At 44.4% G+C, this 18,269-nt stretch overlaps 1 protein-coding gene across 3 annotated transcripts; it reads right to left on the reverse strand.

Annotated features, from left to right (window-relative positions):
* Nucleotides 1-1,920: 1,920 nt before the first annotated feature.
* Nucleotides 1,921-18,092, reverse strand: LOC149340184 (uncharacterized). 3 transcript variants are annotated; one of them, XM_089548951.1, is made up of 11 exons: nt 17,713-18,092; nt 15,731-15,921; nt 14,565-14,637; nt 13,041-13,316; nt 11,829-11,942; nt 10,851-10,915; nt 8,264-8,356; nt 7,205-7,372; nt 6,468-6,545; nt 4,312-4,463; nt 1,921-4,137 (listed from the first exon to the last, which is right to left on the reverse strand). In XM_089548951.1, exons 1-11 carry the CDS (start codon nt 18,005-18,007, stop codon nt 2,880-2,882), a joined length of 2,763 nt encoding a protein of 920 aa, XP_089405077.1. In that variant the 5' UTR covers nt 18,008-18,092; the 3' UTR covers nt 1,921-2,879. The 3 variants fall into 3 exon arrangements, with proteins under 3 accessions (XP_089405077.1, XP_089405079.1, XP_089405078.1); XM_089548953.1 differs by lacking the exon at nt 17,713-18,092 and adding an exon at nt 17,338-17,702; XM_089548952.1 differs by lacking the exon at nt 17,713-18,092 and adding an exon at nt 16,394-17,321.
* Nucleotides 18,093-18,269: the final 177 nt, after the last annotated feature.

The following is an 18,269-nucleotide window of genomic DNA, read 5'->3' on the forward strand; positions in this document are numbered from 1 at the left end:
GTGACCAGAGCACTCCCATCTCGACTGTAGATACGTAAAATAAACCTTCTGTACAGTTTCCTCCTTAATGGAGTTTGCCATCGTCTTCGGAGCCAGGACCTGCGGTTCTGAACAACCCACCCAACTCCAGGGCCCCTCCGTCCTCAACAGCATCTTCATCTATAGTGCAGTGTCATGTTTAGGGGCTTTAAAGCTTTCGCATGTTTCCAAGGGTTTTCCACTACATGTCCGCTTCATCATGCTACAAGGATGCTCGAAGGCCACACGCTCGCATTAAAGTTTCATTCGTTGACTTTACACTGTTACTTTGTCACTGCCTTCTTGTGACAGTAACCAGCTGGCCTTCCTATCTTGATGATAATCAGACATAAGGATGGAAGCTTCCTGGCTTTCATCATCAGCCTGACAACGCCCACTGCAGGGAGAAGGCCTCTCCCATGTCTCTCCAATGAAATCTGTCCTTTGCCAGCTATGGCCACCGTATCCGCGCAAACTTCTTAACCTCATCCGCCCACCTAACTTTCTGCCGCCTCCTGCTATGCTTGCCTTCTCTTGGAATCCACTCCGTTACCCTTAAGGACCAGCGGTTATCTTGCCTTCGCATTACATGCCCTGCCCAAGCCCACTACTTCCTCTTGATTTCAACTAGGATGTCATTAACCCACGTTTGTTCTCTCACCCACTCCGCCCGCTTCCGATCTCTTAACATTACACCAATAATTTTTCTTTCTATAGCTCGCTATGTCGTCCTCAACTTAAGCTGAACCCTTTTTGTTAGCCTCCAAGTTTCTGCCCCGTAGGCGAGTACCGTAAGATATAGCCATTGTATACTTTTCTCTTGAGGGTTATTGGCAAACTGCGATTCATGATCTGAGAGAATCTATGACATGCATTCGACCCCATTCTTATTTTTCTACTTATTTCCTTCTAATGAACCGGATCAGTGGCCATCACCTGCCCTAAGTAGATGTATTCCCTTACCACTTCCAGCACTCCACATCCAATTGTGAACTGCTGTTTCCTTGCTAGACTGATGAACATTACTTTGGTTTTCTGCATGTTAATTTTAAGACCTACCATTCTGCTCTGCCTGTGTAACTCATTGATCATGTTTTGCAGTTCATCTCCTGAGTGACTTAGCAAGGCAATGTCACCAGCGAATTGCAAATTACTTACGTATTCTCCATTAACTCTTATCCCCAACTGTTCCCAATCCAGGCCTTGGAACACCTGCTGTAAACAGGCGGTGAATAGCATTGGTGAGATCGTGTCTCCCTGCCCGACACCCTTCCTTATTGGAATTTTATCGTCGACTTTATGAAGTGCTAAGGTAGCTGTGCAGTCGTTATAGATATCTTCCAGTATCTTCACATAAGACTCTTCCAATCCCGATCCCACAATGCCTGCATAACTAATAAGGTTTTAACTGAATCCAATGCTTTCTCGTAATCAATGAACACTGTATACAGAGGTTGATTATATCCTGCGCATTTTTATATCATCTGACTGATAGTGTAAATATGGTCTATTGTCGAGTATCCTTAACGAAAGTCTGCCTGATAATTTGGCTTATTGAATTCTAAGGTTGTCCCGATTTTATTTGTGATTACCTTAGCGAATACCTTGTAGGCAACAGACAGTAAGCTGATTGGTCAGTAATTTTTCAAGGCCTTGATGTCTCCTTGCTTATGAATTAAGGTAACGTTAGTGTTCTGCCAAGCTTCTGGTAGGCTCGAGGTCATAAGGAATATAAACAATTATAAACAATTAAACAGGTTGCATGTCTTCGCATTTGCCGACGTGCAAAGCTTGCGGAGCTGGTTACGTGCAACCTTGTTCTCAGTTTCTCTCTCCAAAGAATTTTGATCCAAATGAATCCAAAGACTGTGGTGCATTCGAGCAGACATCTGCACTCAATAATACGCCACACAGTAAACTTTATTACGCGTGCTCTACCGCATGCATGCGTATACCTATACACAAAGCAGCCAAAGCACGAATGCGGCCCACAGGAAAGCCGTAATGTTACCTACGACTCATAAAGAAAAAATGACCAAACTGCCCACAAGGCCCATCAACAAGTGTGTAATGCTCGGAACTCTCACCTACCAGTTACCAAAAAAAAAAAAAGGTGCGCGAAAGAGAGAGAGAAAGGGAAGGAGAGAGGAAAGCATACCTTCTGTGGTGTTATAGCAAGCACACACATATGGAACTGTGAACAAGAAAGTGACAAAGAAGGGGAACTTTTAAATGTTTATGTAGTATCTAAAAATAAATATTCAGACAAACACAAAATTTATATACAGCCCAAACAAAGGGTTGCCATTGCAGCAATATGGTTATGACAAATGACACATGGCAGGTCCTCGTGAAAGTGATGGATTGCATTTATAATGGAGAAACAATCCACTAGAAGCAATCCGATTAAACATTTGTGCGACTGGAAAATGCTGACAAACAGAAAGCCAAAGTGCATGTGCACTTATGAAATCTCATTTGGCATACCAAAACCTGCACAGATGGCAAATAAATTCACTTGCACACTGTTGAAGTGATTTAGTAATAAAACGCACTAGCTCAGATGCTTTCCATGCACATATTTATACAAGCAAGAAACACGCATATTTTTACACGCCTTCAGAGTTAAGATGACATCTCTAACTGTCACCAAACAAGATAAATTAAACATAAAAATGAGACAGGTCTTTGAGTTTAAAGGCAGCCACAGAGTATCCTGTCATTTGTACATCATTATCAGCTATGGAATGATGACGCATGTATCTCTCACTGAAGTCTCCAGAGAAAAAGGGAAGCACGATGCCTTTGTGCAGGGAGATACAGTTCATGCATAAGTCACTGATCTGTGAGCAAGAAATACTCTAAAACCCATCAAAATCACTTCCAGCCAACTGAGGTGGAGTCATGGTGTCTGGAGTGGAAGGTGTTGACACTTCAGACTGGTTTTGGGACAAACTGACGTTGGATGGCGTTGCGATAACATCAAACATGCCTTGCTGAGCACTGTGGGAAAGTGTTGGAGTGCTATGCCGCTGCGATAAGTCTCTGGCCGAGCTCTTTGACCTGTCCCTGTACTTCCCAAGACTGCGGATGCTGCTGAGTGTGATGTCGGCTGTGTCCATGTCGAAAGACCTGCTCGGCATTTGTGAAAGGGACAGAGATATTGCGTCAGAGAGAGACAGCTGGTGGTCTTGCTGCGCCTCAGAGAGCTTTTTCACGCCACTGTTGGTGGCATGCTGTGCAGCACCTGAAGCTCCTGGCTGGCGTTTGTAACTCGATGGAACAGAACTATTTGATGCTAACTCCTCCTGGATAGAGGATACCAGGGTGGTGTTGTGGGAGGACTTTGAGGTTTGGGTAGATGACTTCGAGTCACGTTTCTGTGACTGACCTTTTCCAGGCTTTGAGGCTGAGCTAGAGGGTATATAATTTTTCGTTACAGGCCCTCTTTTTTCTGCTTCTGAAAAGGCTGATGCCATTGATGCGCTGCTCGTAAAGTCAGACTTGTATTTTGTCGAACCACTTTCGCTCTCCAAAGGGAAAAACTCTGCTGAATCCAGCTTGCTTTGTACGAGCTTGGAAGGCACTTGATCAATGCCAAGTATCTCTGAGAGGCGTTTCGAAGACTCCAGTGGAGACAAGTCAGCTAGTGAGTCACTCAACTCTCTGCTTGGTCTAGGGACCTGCGAGGCACCAGGGTTTATCATTGATGCGATTGGTGTAGAGATTTTCTTGTAGCTCTCATTGCTGTGATTCTGAGCAACAAATGAGGCACCTGTCAGACTTGGTTCAGCCATACTAGTGCTCCTACTTTTTATCTCGGAGATTATTTTCTTGGCTTTGCTTTGAACAAAGTTTTGAAGCAGCTTCTTATCAAAAGGCACGGGCGGTTTCGATGTAGCGGTTGCTTGCATGGATGCTGAACCGTGTGTGGACAGCATGTGAACTTGTGCACCTGGGTCCTTGGCACGATCTTTTGTGGAATCGCGCACATCAGTCGAACCAGCATGGACACTTGTATCCTTTGGTGGGGCTTGATGCAGCTGTCCCGGTGCTGAACTGTGTGGAACAGCATTCTTGGGCTGCTCTGGAGCCTTCTGGACAGTCTCTGTATAATTTCTAGGATGGAAACAGATAAAAAGGAAGACAAAACAAATGGTTGCTCCTTTTCCTGTCTTGGATACATGCATGATACAAGCAAGAATATAGGCATGAGGTGCAAAAAATCACTGCTGGCCTTCGGCCCTTAAAACAACATGAAGACCTTTCCTATCACATAAGAAATGAACTAACCTCCTTGTGGTGGGTTCAGCAGCCAGGAATTGATGGAATTTGATAAAGATGTTCTCTATCTCTTTCAGCAGAGAATCTGGAACCAGCGAATACCCAGGCTGCGTGCAATTCTTGCACTGCTGAGAACGCAGCTGTCGGTTTTCCTCAAAGAGCTGCAAGGCCACATAGAACGATGTCTTTGTACATAATCGCGACTACAGACAACTAGGGAGACATACTGGTCTTCGACCAAATTTGTTAATTTTCTTGTCTAGTGTATTTTGGCATCCCAGATTTTTTTATTATTTTATGGCAAATTACTGCAGCCTAGTTTTTTACAATTTCCAAATCAAAGACTGGCAAAAATCTGATGCTTATGCATTGTTCATTAACCATAGACAGCGACCATACCATCACCTTAACTTTAACAGCTCTAGTGTAAAGATTACAACCTTTTCTATAATGCTTCAAAATTGACCGAAATATTCCTAAGTTAAGGTGCTAAATTAATTAAATGTCTACAATGAAACTGTTTTTTTTTTTCATCTTTTTGCATAGAAGAATGTGCACGCTTTCATATGCACAAAAGTTACCCAAATCCGACCGTTAGATCAAGAGATACTGTGGGCAGCAGCACATAACATGGTAAAAAAAAGAAAGCATCCTCGAAGTTTCGAAACATATTTTCAATTTATTTCTGGCAAATTAAGGCATAAAAGCAAGCTTATCTGGCACTAAAATCCACAGGACACATAATCACAGATGTATTCCTCAACGAGCTTCTTTTTCCTGGCCTGGCAGAACTTTTCAGAACCTGCGTGCTTCTCGTCAGATGCCACGAGCTGGTGCTGATCTTTCTCAGTACATCTTTAAAGCTACATACCGCTTCGATTAATGCTAACTTCCTTGTTTATGAACAGACTTCATGAAACTGCACAGCCTTATGCAGTTTTTCGGGCTGATTTCAAATATGCATTTGATTTTAAGATATTTCCAATAATTACATATATAATTATAATTAAGTTTCGCGGTTACTGTATTGAAGCCAAAATTTAACCTCGGTGCCGCATTCCTAGTCAAAGGCACCTCCACACAAAATCAGCCAAGCCGTCTTTCTGAAGGTTTCACACATCACTGACAACATCAACAACCCCCAATACTATCAACAGCAGCCACTGCTGACGGCCTGCATCACCCAATCCATGTCGTCGCGCTTGATTGGCGTACTGTCCACACCTCTCGTTCGCTCATGTGTGCTGCCAATAAACCGTCAGCTTTTCAAGCACCGCTGGTGAAAGCTGCAAAGATCCATGCTCGATGCTGCCCATTACTAATGTACATGAGGCCATGGTACAGGGTCCGATATGAGCTACACTATCGCTCGTCATGAGTGATAGTGTAGCTGCACATGAGGCCATGGTACAGGGTCCGATATGAGCTACACTATCGCTCGTCATGAGCGATAGTGTAGCTGCACATGAGGCCATGGTACAGGGTCCAATATGAGCTACACTATCGCTCGTCATCGGCACCAATGACCACATATAATTTTCCTTCATGCTGCTACCTATTTTTTGTGGATTTATCAATGCTGCGGGAACCAGGTTCAAATCGGCAAGTGTACACGCTGATAATTTTTCAGAATGGTGGCGACCGGGAGTGGCGGGAAGCTCAAGGAAGCAGGATAAAAAGTGCTGGATTTGTTACGTGACACCAAGAAGCCAACTGCAAGGCCATGTCGCGTTTTTTTTAATTTCGGCATTTTTCTCGGCTTTTAAGCAGCACATGGAGTTCTGCACTGGCGCAACTGACAACCAAAGAACTGCTCTTTCAAACAAGACCAAAGAATGTACTACGGCAGCTGGTTTCAAAATTTGCAGACACAGAGAATAAGTGTAGTTTAACGCATTTTTGCGAGTCTCTGCACCGCAAAGGCACATTAATCCGCCAATTTTTCGAAAATTATGCGAGTATCGACCACCAAAATTCACTTGTGAGTGGAAAAGAACCTCGTGAATCTGACTGTGACAAAACTGAAAAATCGGTTTTTCCACAACTTTTCGTTTATGACCAGTGTCCCACCTTCATTGTTAAACCAAGTGCCATATAAAAAACCATTACAACCACAGCAATTATGTGCTCAAAGTTAATACAGCTTATAACGATTCAAAACTAACCTCAAGGAGTTTCCGTTCAGCAGCTTGCCTCACTTCTTGCTCTTTCCTCAAATTTTCCTTGCATTGACGAAGATCCTCCTTTGGTAGCACAAAAATGAACAGGCAAAGAGAGAGTTTAGAAAAGCACTCCAGTTTGGTGTTACTTTCTGGATTATGATAAAACCAAGGCATACACTGTTCACCTTTCAGCAACTGGCTTCTGCAAAACTGAGATGTTAATATACAAAGTTTGCCATTGCGTTGCACAATTCACAACATTAGCGTTCCCCTTTGCAAACAATAATCACTTGCCATCACCTCAGTTTGCATGTGAAAGTCGCCAATGGTGGCCATACCAGTATTTCATTTTTCAACCTTTTGTAGTTCACAAAAGCTTTATTTGCAGTGAAAGTAGCCTCTTCATCATTAGAACGCAGTAATCAATCAATATGGGCCAACTTCAAGGTGCCTTTAGAGTCTCGTTAAGACAAATTTGCTTTGTTCTCTGGACAACGCTACTACTGCTGCACATCCTATCACCGAATCATATCACCCTTTCCTCTTACACTTCAATTTCGATGTACAGGACCTGTGCTGCATCTCAGGCATGGTCAATGTGAATCCTTTTTTCCTTTTTACTCCAGACAGACATACTGCAAGGCTAATACTCAGGACTTCACATTATTCGGCTTGCTGTTTACCTCCCTACACTCAGGCACAAACTGGTCATAGCCAAGTGAACTGCAAAATGGACTCACCTCAACATGTTTCAAGGCTTGTCTTCCGGCCTGTTCACGAGAGGGACGGCACGGTTTATTTGATCTGTCCGGAGATGGAGACCTAGCGCCAGCTTTGCGTGTCTTTGAGTTGGCAGCCCTGCCCAGAGATGACGAGCGGCGCTTCCATTTGCCCTGTGTAGTCTTCGCCTGACGGAGGACGGAACGCATAAGCATACGTAAAAATAAACACAAATAGAGAAAACGGACAATTCAAACGGAAGCATGAAAAAAAAAAGAAAATAACGGCCAAACTTGTTGCTCATGGCAAGTGCAAATGAGAAACTCCAAGAATTTCTGCTTTCCTTCAGGAAAAAAAAAAAAAAAAATGGGCAACACAGTCACTGACCAATTTTTCGGATTTGTAGGAGACGGGGAAAAAAAAGTGAAAATAATCAAGCTGTCCGAGAAAAATGAAACCCTCTGATAACTGCGCGGCATTACGGATAGTTCCATAAAGCTGTCTGAATATTATTCAAGGTGTCTGTCTGTTCACAACCTGAAAAATCAACTGGCGAGTGCCCATGTCAGCCCTACCTCTCCAATTAAGAATATGCATCATATTTACTACTTGCATATTAAATGCAGTTTTAGCAAAAAAAAAAAAAAAAACTGTTAGGTTAGCTAGGAAGCTACATTAATTCCATAGGATAAAATTTACACTGCGGTAAATTAAAATTTTTCCGAGTTTTACTGAAGAATCAGGAAATGTGTTTATTTATTATGCAAGCACATTCACTAAGCGAGTAGTCAATTGTGAAACTTTCGCCCTCTTCACAGTGTCTGAGAATGCTTGCTCCTAGGTATAACACATGCAGACATACGATGCAGATCTTGCCCTCAAGATATACGCAACTTCTTGCCACAGCCAAAAGCACTCTGGCGAAAGCATTTGGAACAAGGACTCGTGCTCACTTGCGACGTCAGTGCACGTTAAAGAACCCCAGCTGGTCGAAATTCCTGCAGCCCTTCACTACAGCTTCCCTCGTAGCCTGAGTCGCTTTGGGACGTTGAAACCCAATGAACCAACCGATCACTTGCCTCCACAGGTCGCCCCACTGATTGGCTTCTTCGGTGGTGAGTGGCTGGCTGTTCGTGCACTGGCTGGCTCTTACCCAGAGGAAGCAGGTCATACTGCACACACAGAACAGATTCTCAGCTTGTTAGCTGAAAACCGCTGGCAAAGGATTTGCTGTATGTGCAGTGTTAAAGAGAAAGCAGGCATAAATAAGCTCCCAAAGTCTCCACAACATCAGTGGTATGCAAATGCTGATAAATGCCTCAATGAAAAAAAAAACAGCTGCTTACTTACAGGGTATGAAGACTGATCACCGTTAGTTGGTTGCAAAGTGATTAACACAATGATGATACTACGCATGACTGACACTGTCACTGAACAAACAGCCACAGTATTCTATGAACGACTGGGCAGTTTAGTGGCCAAGGGGAAGTTGGTGCTCGTAACAGTCTGGCTTGGGACTCCCAGCTGGAATTATTTGACTGCCCAAGGTGTCCTTCACCAGAGGGCAGAGACCAGGGCAGAGTAGCCATGCCCCCAAGCCAGCAACATGCATATGTAGCTGCTGTTCTTTTTTCTGTGGAATGGGGCATGCAAATGAATGACAACAATGATGTGAAACTGGGGGAACAGAGCTTATGCAGCTCCATGGTACGCATGCTGCCCCTGGGATGATAAAGCAGATAATGAAGAGCCTTCAACTGAAATCTCCTTTTCAATGTTAACATCCTTTAGATGCATTTGATTTCATTTTTATGCTGCTGTGAAACTATGCATGTGCAGAAGGTAATGATGATATACAGTAAAACCTGTGGGGACGCCTTCGTCCCCTGCGTTCGCTTTCCCGCATTGCACACCCCACTGTTGTTAGCTCCCCCCGAAAAGCACTCCTCTCGGTTCGGTTACTTTTAACTAACAGGGGAGGGTGCTCGCGTCGCAGCGACACCAGCGCCACGGATGGCGTTTTGCTGTGCGCGCGCGAGGGATAGCTGGCTCTCTTCTGCTCAGCACCGGGAACGTAAGCGGACGTTTCCGCGCGCCACTCCGCTCTTCGCCGCGGGCGCCTCTTGGTCGGAACTTGCTCCCGCCGAGCTCGTCCCGTCGGGCCTCGGAGTTTATCCCTTTGCTCTACCGTGGGCGAACGTTCGCTCGTAACCGTGCTGGTGAGTCGGACATCCTCGATTCCTCAGTGTATTTTGTTGCTAGCTGGCGTTATTGTTGTTATAGCAATAAATGCCTTGTTTGTGTCAGCCAGTGTGTCGTTCCTTTGTTCTCGCAGAGCACGGCCCGCCGTGGTCGGCGTGCGCTCGGTAGCGTATGCGACCACGGGGTGGGGTAAGCGCGGTTTTGAACTGTGTCAGCCGCGCTTAAACGGGGAGAACGGATTTATCTCCCCCAATTTAAACCCCACAAACCTCACCGATACATTTCAAAAAGAGTATGGGGACAAATGTATTATCCAGGAAAACATTGTCCAAACCACCTAATTCTGAACAATGTAACTGCTGAGTGAAGTACAAAATCATTTATTTCTGGACAAGGTCTGTACAGTTCCTTTCTTGGCACTCGCAGAATTCAGTCCGTGCGGCATTGCCTTAAGCGCGGAAAACACTTCTCAACAAATCCAGTCGGTCAGCAGCAATAGTACAAGTAGCTGAAATCTCTTCCTCGCCAGTTTTGGATGCTTCATCCCCTCTCATTAATGCATTGTAAGGAAGCCATCGCAACAGCTGACTGGCTCTCCATGCTCTATTCCCCAGACCCAGTACGCTCATATGTAAGCACATCGATGTATTTCTCAGACGCTTTGCCCCGTTGCCCTTAGGCAATGCGAAGCAATAGCTTTCAGCTGAAATCTCCTTTTAAATGTCCTCATCCTTTAAATGCATTTGATTTCATTTTTTTATGGAGCTAGGCATTGCAGGGAAGCACCAAAGGTGGGTGACTGCCACTCCATTACAGCTTTTCATCTTGCATGCTTCCGAGTTTGGCCCACTCGCAGGTGCAGTTGACAACCGAACATATTATACGACCAGAATTTGCTGAAGTTTTGAACGTAGTAGCTGAGAAATTGAGTTATTCAGGAACATATTAACTGAAAAAAAAAAAAAGAAAGTGTAACTTATGGGTTGACCAAATGTTTAGGGGAATGCCCCAAGGTGGGGCATTCCCCTTGGGGCATTCCCCTAAACATTTGGTCAAAACTGTTCCCACTTCGAGTTGTTGTTCAATTCGCTCTCGCCCTACCATAAGCTTGCCGTCCTGGTTAGCTCAATTGGTAGAGCGACTGCTCCGGTGAAGCGGTGGTCCTGGGTTCGAACCCCGGACCAGGACGAATTTTTATTTAACTACGAAGTTTCTGAGAAAGTTTCCTTTGTAGCCGTATGGCTGCGCTCGGGTGGACGTCAATGAGTAATTACTCCCTTATAACTTATGGGACACTTGTTTTGCCCGCAATTTTCAGAGCCGGGAAATTGTATGAATTGGGTCCGTATGAACAAGGTTTCATTGTATAATGCAGTTTACTGAAACAAAGGCCTCTCCATCTCATCATAATGTTCTCTGCAACTCACTTTGCAATCAAGCAGCGAGGCAGCACAGCACACTCACCTCACAGTGTCTTCCATGTCGATTTGATGCCACCTTCTCAGCTAAGTTCTTGGCAAGGTCACTTTCTACAAAAGGAGGTGCAACATTGAGACACAAGGCTCAGTTCGAGTTTCCTCAACATGAAATGTAGTTGTAAACTGCATCCCTTCAATGCTTGAAAGGACCCAGCAATAGGAATACACACACATAAGGTATTTTACTGCGCATTACAGTCTCGTCATATACACTGCAGTGTATTTCAGTGTAAATCACTTTAGTGCGTGCTCTTTCGCGAAATACAGTGAAGTGATCTAAGCTGTAGACTGTTCGGTAATCTACACTAAAAACAGGAAGCACAATAGGTAAGATCTGAGCAATTCACCGATTTTCGCCTCTACTACACCCAGGTACATATGATGCTCTTGTCCTGTGGCATATCTGATAACTTTAATTTCCTGATTAGTCTAACACTGAGGAAAAATAAAAGAAAGATGCTGCAAGTGGAAAATGCCTCCATAAAAAAACAACCACTCCTGTTGCACTAGACACCCCCTAGGAGGGGCCATGGAAAGAAAAATTTGGTACAGCAGACTTGTATTAATTCAAAATCCTAGCAGCTATCAGAACCATGAATTATCTGACACTAAATAAAACACAACTTAAGGTGAAACTGACTCACCACATAAATAGGCCCTGCACAAAGGACATTTTCAGCTTCTGCAGCCGTTCATGCCCAAGTTTTCATGATGTCATATTTCAGTGCCAGTCATGCCTGAATCAGTTCCTATTTATGTCAGCGAGCCTAGTTTCTGTAATAATGCACCGTCTTTGGCCCATGTGTTTCTAAGCAATGATCAGAAACTACTTTTCACAAACATGTGCACAGATGCATGTACAGGAGAATGAACTGTGCTGCTGAATGCTGGTTCCTAAATACAGAACACAGCACACTGACTTCTGCCTACTGACTACCAGCAATACTGAATATTGGGACCTTACCAACATTCGGGTTTTGCCGGATGTCAACCACCTCCAGTACAACATTGTTGGCCAGAAGATCGAGCAAGGCTCTGGCACCAGCACTGCCGACGTTGCAGCACTGAAGGTCAAGTGCTGTCAGGAGGACAAAAATTTGCGGTAAGCATACTTCCTACTCAGCCTCTCACAGATGAATGGCCTCCAACCAGCTCGGTTGGAATTAATCCTCGTGAAAAAAGAGAAAAGGAAGAAAAGAAGAGGACAGACTCTGGAGCACAGGTTAGAGCAGCGTAAGTCGACGCTCCCTGGACGAAATCACTGGCTTGAAAAACTTGCGAACAGTTTCAGCATTTCATGGACAGTTTCCTGTTTCAGACTGCTCTGCAGTTGAATATCACTAATTCGATTGGTTTGGTTTGGTTTATTGGGGTTTAACGTCCCAAAGCGACTGAGGCTATGAGAGACGCAGTAGTGAAGGGCTCCGGAAATTTCGACCACCTGGGGTTCTTTAACGTGCACTGACATCGCACAGCACACGGGCCTCTAGAATTTCGCCTTCAAGAAATTCAGCCGCCGCGGCCGGGATTGAACCCGCGTCTTTCGGGTCAGCAGCCGAGCGCCGTAACCACTGAGCCACCGCGGCGAACTGGTGCAAGTGTGCGCAGGCAACCAGATGATGCCACACAAAAAGGAAGTGGGGGCAGAGAAGATGGTTGCAACGGTGGCCAATGGTCAACTGCAAGTCATGCAATGTAGTTCATTATGGGAGATATCACAAGATGGACGACAAGGCACACTGAAAAGTTTCTGTGCAAACTTGAGAATGTTAAATAAATGCGAAAAAAAAAAAAAAAAAACGCATGACAGGTGCAGCTCAGATAACTGTCATACATTTCAGGTGTTGCTAGCTAGTGGCTGGCTCCACACTGCTTAAGGAATCTGTGATGCAACTGTATCATACCAGAGAGCGCTATTTCTCCTTCTGTGCTTTCTTGGATTGCCGTAAAGAAGATGAAACTATTACTAAGTAATCGAGGGTTTGATGGAAATATGTACCGTCAGGAATGTGTCCATAGTGGGGCCCTCGCAGCGGGGCCAAAACGTCTCTTTCTGTTTTGATGTTTGGTCAGCGTGTGATACTTTTCTGACATTACAAAGTAAGTGGTATAAGTGAGAGGCCTGCCTCCTACGACCTCACATTTACGTCATGAGTTACAATACCTAGCCACGTACCTTGAAGGCAGAAGTTGTCCACCAGTGCTTCAACTAATGTACAGACGCCCTGGTCTCCAAGAGGGTTCCGACACAGGCTCAGCCGCCGCAGCCCACGAAGTGAGTCAAGCGGCAGCGCCCTCTGTCGCAGCACACCTTGCCACAGTGCTCCCTGGCGGCCCAAGCTCTGCTGCTGCAGAAGCCAGGCCAGCAGCTTGACCTCGTTGCTACCCAGGCGGCAGTCACAAAGGCTGAGCTGGCGGACACTCTCCTTCTCCCGAAGGGCATGGCACAATGCTGCAAGAGGGTGGGGGTACAAAAGAAGTGTGTTCCGAGGAATTCTTGCCATTCGAAGACAAGTGAAAAATAAGTATATCTAGCTTTCACCAATGCCAGACCTTTGTTGAAACACTGCAGGAGATGAAATAAGATGGTCTACAAGACCACTGCATCATGCTATTGCTTTGCAACAGTAGCAAAGAAGAATGCCAGTGCCTTCAGCATGAAACTTCATGCCATTTGCGCTGCTGTGATGGCAGCGGTTTCTTTTTGAAGAGCAAGAAGGTAAAAAGGAAGATTTAACCACAGAAACTTCCACATTCCGGACAGTCACATGAACAGCGGCCGGTGGAATTAAAAGAGATAGAGTGATAGACAAGAAAGAAAAAAAAGGCCTGAAGTGGAGGCAAAGGAGATAGGAACTAGACACTATTTACATATTATACACACAGCAGAATACACACACAGTAGGAGAGTTGAAATCTGAGCTATTGGTACCAGTCAAACAGACAAAAGACAAGAAGAAAGGAATGCACACAATGACTGGACTATCAACAGTGCTTTATCGAAGAAAATAAGTCCGGCAGCAAAGTTAACAGGCCTGTGCTTTGCCTGCCCTGTTAACACTGACAGAGGGGAGATAATCAGTAATCTATCGCCAATCACTGGCGATAGATTTGCTGTCTATCTTCCTGCCTTCATAGTCGGGTGACAACTGCTGGCTGCTGGCATGACCTGTTAATCTTGCCTGCCTGGGGATATATTTTCAATAAAGCACAGTTAATTAGTCCAGTCATCGCTCTATGCATTCCTTTTTTGTCGTGCTTCATCTGTTTGACTGGCTTCCCCTTAAGTACATACACAGTACATACAGGAGTAAAAAAACAATGGTGGCATGTAGGGTTTAATGTACCAAAACGACACACACATGGGCAGCCTCAATCGACATACAGCCGTTGTGGCCGGGATTTGATACCGTGACCTTGGGACCAGCAGCCAATGGCCAGGGCCACTGAGTCACCACAGCAGGTAGAAGTAAAAGAGTGAGCAACTGCACGCATTTAAGCGTTTGATCACTGTCCAATTAACGAGAGTATAAGCAAGTGATGGGATACTTGTACAAGTGATCCATTTGAAGCTGGAACAATTATCACAGAAATAATGTCTGTGGCAAGCATACAACCGTAATTAGATTTGAGGAGAGTGAATCTGCCACCGGTGCTGCTCTTCTTTGTAATTTTCTTTTTCCCTACAATCACACCTCACCTTCCAGACTTTGCCTTCCGAGAGAACTGCCATCAAAACTGAGGGATGTAAGGGAAGTCGAAGCCTGGATGCCCTGTTAGAAAGAAGAGAAAAGAAGGTCACTTGCCTCAATGGGCTGCTGCCATATAAGACAGTTATTCATGTTCTTAAAGTTGTTTTTCTCAGTGAAGTCAGTTTCTATATTCACGTAGCACACAGCGGGATTCCTGGTGTTTGGTGGTGTATGGGGTTTAATGTCCCAAAGTGATTCAAGCTGTGAGAGACGCCATAGTGAAGGGCTCCGGAAATTTCGGCCACCTGGGGTTCTTTAACGTGCACTGACACCGCACAGTACACGGGCCTCTAGAATTTCGCCTCCATCGAAATTGACTGCCGCGGGCGAGATCGAGCCTGCATCTTTGAGGTCAGCAGCCGAGCACCATAACCACTGAGCCACCACGGTGGGGACAGTGGGATTCCTGACCTTGACAAAAGAAGTGCAGCAATATACAGCGCCTACGTTACATATGCCAACTGTATTGCACGGATGTTATTTATATTGAATTTTTTTCACATAAAGGTGCTGCAAGTAAATGTAGTATTCCACAAATGAGCACATGGTATTGGGACTTACAACTTTCACCTCACTGTTATGAATCTGGAGTTCACACCATTTGGATTGCTTTCTTTAAAGCTGATTCAAGATTGCCAACCCAGAACAAAGCAGTCATACATGCCTAAGAAAGCTTGGTATTTGTATCTGTAACTGTATCTATAAAAAAAAAAAAAATGCAGGCCCATGTGAAGGTGGTTTCCGCTCCCCCAACATCTTGATCATACTCATACAAGAGGAAATCATACAAGAGGAAATTCAGACGCTCAAGTTCAAGTTCTCAAACTGAATAATAACAAATACTAGATTTAGACCTGAAATCTTAGGTACTCGAGCAGCCTTACAAAAACGTAGTGTTCAAAAGAAAAAAAACTAAAGTAGCTTAACTTGTATAGCTCGTTATAATGCAGGTCAAACTGTCTAAATGTATGCCATCTGTTCACATGCATATATGAACAGATGACAGACATGGCAAGCAACGTCTGCAAGAGATGGTAAAATATCTTGGCTAAACTGAGAAGCATTGAACTAGGTAAAAAAAGCTGCGGCATAATTCAGACTGATGGCACCGTACCAGTGATAGGTCCTGCAGATGAGCCAGCGAGAAAGGAAACCCAATTAGCTCTAGGGATCGAAGCCTGGCATTGTTCTTCAAGTGCTCCGACAGGACAGAGCAAAATGCCTTCAAGCTCTCTGGTGTGAAAAGTGGCGGCACATGGATGATCTGTTGCATTTTCTGCACTAGTTGCAAACGGCCAACATCAGCTGCACAGAGAATGACAAAATCATCTGTAATGTGACTGAGTGGAGACAAAGCAAAGCAAGCAAAATACACTGGGGGATAAATTTTCATAGTGTCATGATATTGTTCACAGCGCAACAATAACGGGAAAAAACGAAAGACGGAAGAGTAACACAAACAAGCACTGACTATCAACTAGTTTTTATTGAAGAACAAATAAGGTCACACGAGAGATAATGGAGGCCTTTTATATTCATCAGAAAGGCAGTCTATGTATCAGCAGCCCTTCGATTGCCTTATCCGAGAGGGAGTTGAGATATCTGAACTCCCACGTGCCTTCCAGAAAACGCCTGTGTGCTTGATAAGTGTTTCTATATATACCCCTTTTGTTCTTCAATAAAAACTAGTTGATAGTCAGCGCTTGTTTGTGTTACTCTTTCGTCTTTCGTTTTTTCCCGTTATTGTTGCGCTGTGAACAATATCATGAATACGTACCAACTCGCCCAAATTTCTGCCTTGCTGAACGTTATTTCATAATGTCAGATTTTTATACGGAGCATGCCAGGATTCCGGACAAAGAATTCCAAGCTTGCCCGATGATTCATTATGCAATTTCGGTAGGGTTCTCCCATATCCACATTGTGATTGAGCACAATTTTCAAGGTCTCAGTTATACTTCTTTTGACCCATTCCCGTCATGATAAGTCGCTGCAAGCAAGTCAACAAGTTCTGAAGCACTTCAAAGCAGTTATGCTTGCCAGACAAGCACCGGACACACACCGGAGCCTTACCAGAGCTACCGAGAAACAGAGCCATCCATTAAAAACAAAAATCTGATTCTACATTCATTTTGCATTTGTGACCAGGTACCTTTCTACACAAGCTTTTTCAGACTTCTGCACATTTCAAAAGAAACTGTACCTTGTACAGGCGAGATTTGATAGTGTTAAGGCTGAGTTCACATATGCAAGCAGTGTCACTCTCAAATGCCTATTCAGCTAACTCTTTTTAGTAAGAATGACATTTAACAGTCGATGAATTATGGTAACAGCCACCATTATCACTTCTTGAATTCAACTACTAATTCACGCCACTGTAGCTGTAGCAACAAGTGATATGAACACTGAAAAGTGTCCAGAGAAGGCAAGTGGACTAACGATTCTTTACAAAGCAGGCACCAGACCTCATGGCATATTATTGAACCTCTGGAGTTTTTAATTTCAGCCTGGCAGTTGTTCGGAAGGGATATGTTTCTGCCTTGTTAACTGTGTTGAATGTTGTAAAACAGTTGTTCAGAAGTGGTATGTTTCTGCTATGTTAGCCATGTTGAATGTTTTAAACATCGAGGCTTTCAAGGCTGTGAATTCAACATTTCTCAAGACAGACAATAACAAATACTATGACCTCGAAGACTGAATCAATGCTGTCATGTTCTTTACTTGTTTTCCATGGCGAGCATTGCGATGTACGTTTTCGTTCCTCAGGAATGAACTGCAAGTATAAATTAGTGTAGAATATTTGATACGCGAAAAACCACGGCGCAGATAAGTTTTAAGATGATTCTAGCCCATAGTACAGTAACATGATGCAGCAATCTCGGTCATACATCACAGTGCGCTTCGATAACTAAAAATAAAACTGTTTGCACCGAAGGTATGTTCAATTTCCTTTTTGTTTGCGCCTCTGCTCGTTTCGCGCTTGGTCAGTTACGAATTGCCAAGTGAAATTTCCGCTCAGGTGATGAGTCCAACATGCCACGGTGCAAACGGCTCCGAACTGAAGTCACAAAAACATCGGCTTGGAATAACACATACCAATAAGCTCGGGGTAGTTGCTCAGAAAAGACGACCTGAATGAGATAGCCTCTAGGCTTCTGTCCAAGCGCAACGCCTGCAAGACCGGCTTCCACTCATCAGCCCGTATTATATCCACAGAAAGATCGAGTGATGCATCATCGGGAATTTTCGATAACAGCGCGCGTCGACTGCACACATATAAGTTGTCGCACTGTTCTTTGTAGAGAGTTCGAAACGTGGGCACTGAAGCCGACTGTGCAGGGTGTTTTCCGTGCATTCGAGGCGGAGCTTTCAACGCATATTCAACGGACATTTCGAGAGAAAAAAGGCCCGCGTTCACAACGCGTCAGGACAATTTTTCCTACACGGAGCGATTCAAGCAGGCCGCGAGATCACAAACGCGCCGTGGCAGGAATGCATGCGCAATAAAAGGACCGCAGTGAATGCAAGCACGAGCGGACAAAGCAGCACAAAAATGCATCGATAACTCATAATGCTTTAGATCAAGATTCGCTACCATAGTATTAGTATGCATGTACAGTTTACTGCAAATTTATACTTCGTTTGTGTTTACA

The sequence above is a fragment of the Amblyomma mixtum genome, chromosome 6 (assembly GCF_055824585.1).
Source record: "Amblyomma mixtum isolate Tamu chromosome 6, ASM5582458v1, whole genome shotgun sequence".
NCBI classification, from domain to species: Eukaryota; Metazoa; Arthropoda; class Arachnida; order Ixodida; family Ixodidae; genus Amblyomma; species Amblyomma mixtum.

Coding starts and splice junctions, on each gene's coding strand:
- LOC149340184 (XM_089548951.1), bottom strand. CDS start 18,007: ATGTCCGTTGAATATGCGTTGAAAGCTCCGCCTCGAATGCACGGAAAA. Junction 14,638..15,730: donor ATCTGCAGGACCTATCACTG/GTACGGTGCCAT, acceptor TCTTTCTAACAG/GGCATCCAGGCTTCGACTTC. Junction 7,373..8,263: donor CAGTGGGGCGACCTGTGGAG/GCAAGTGATCGG, acceptor GTCCTCCGTCAG/GCGAAGACTACACAGGGCAA.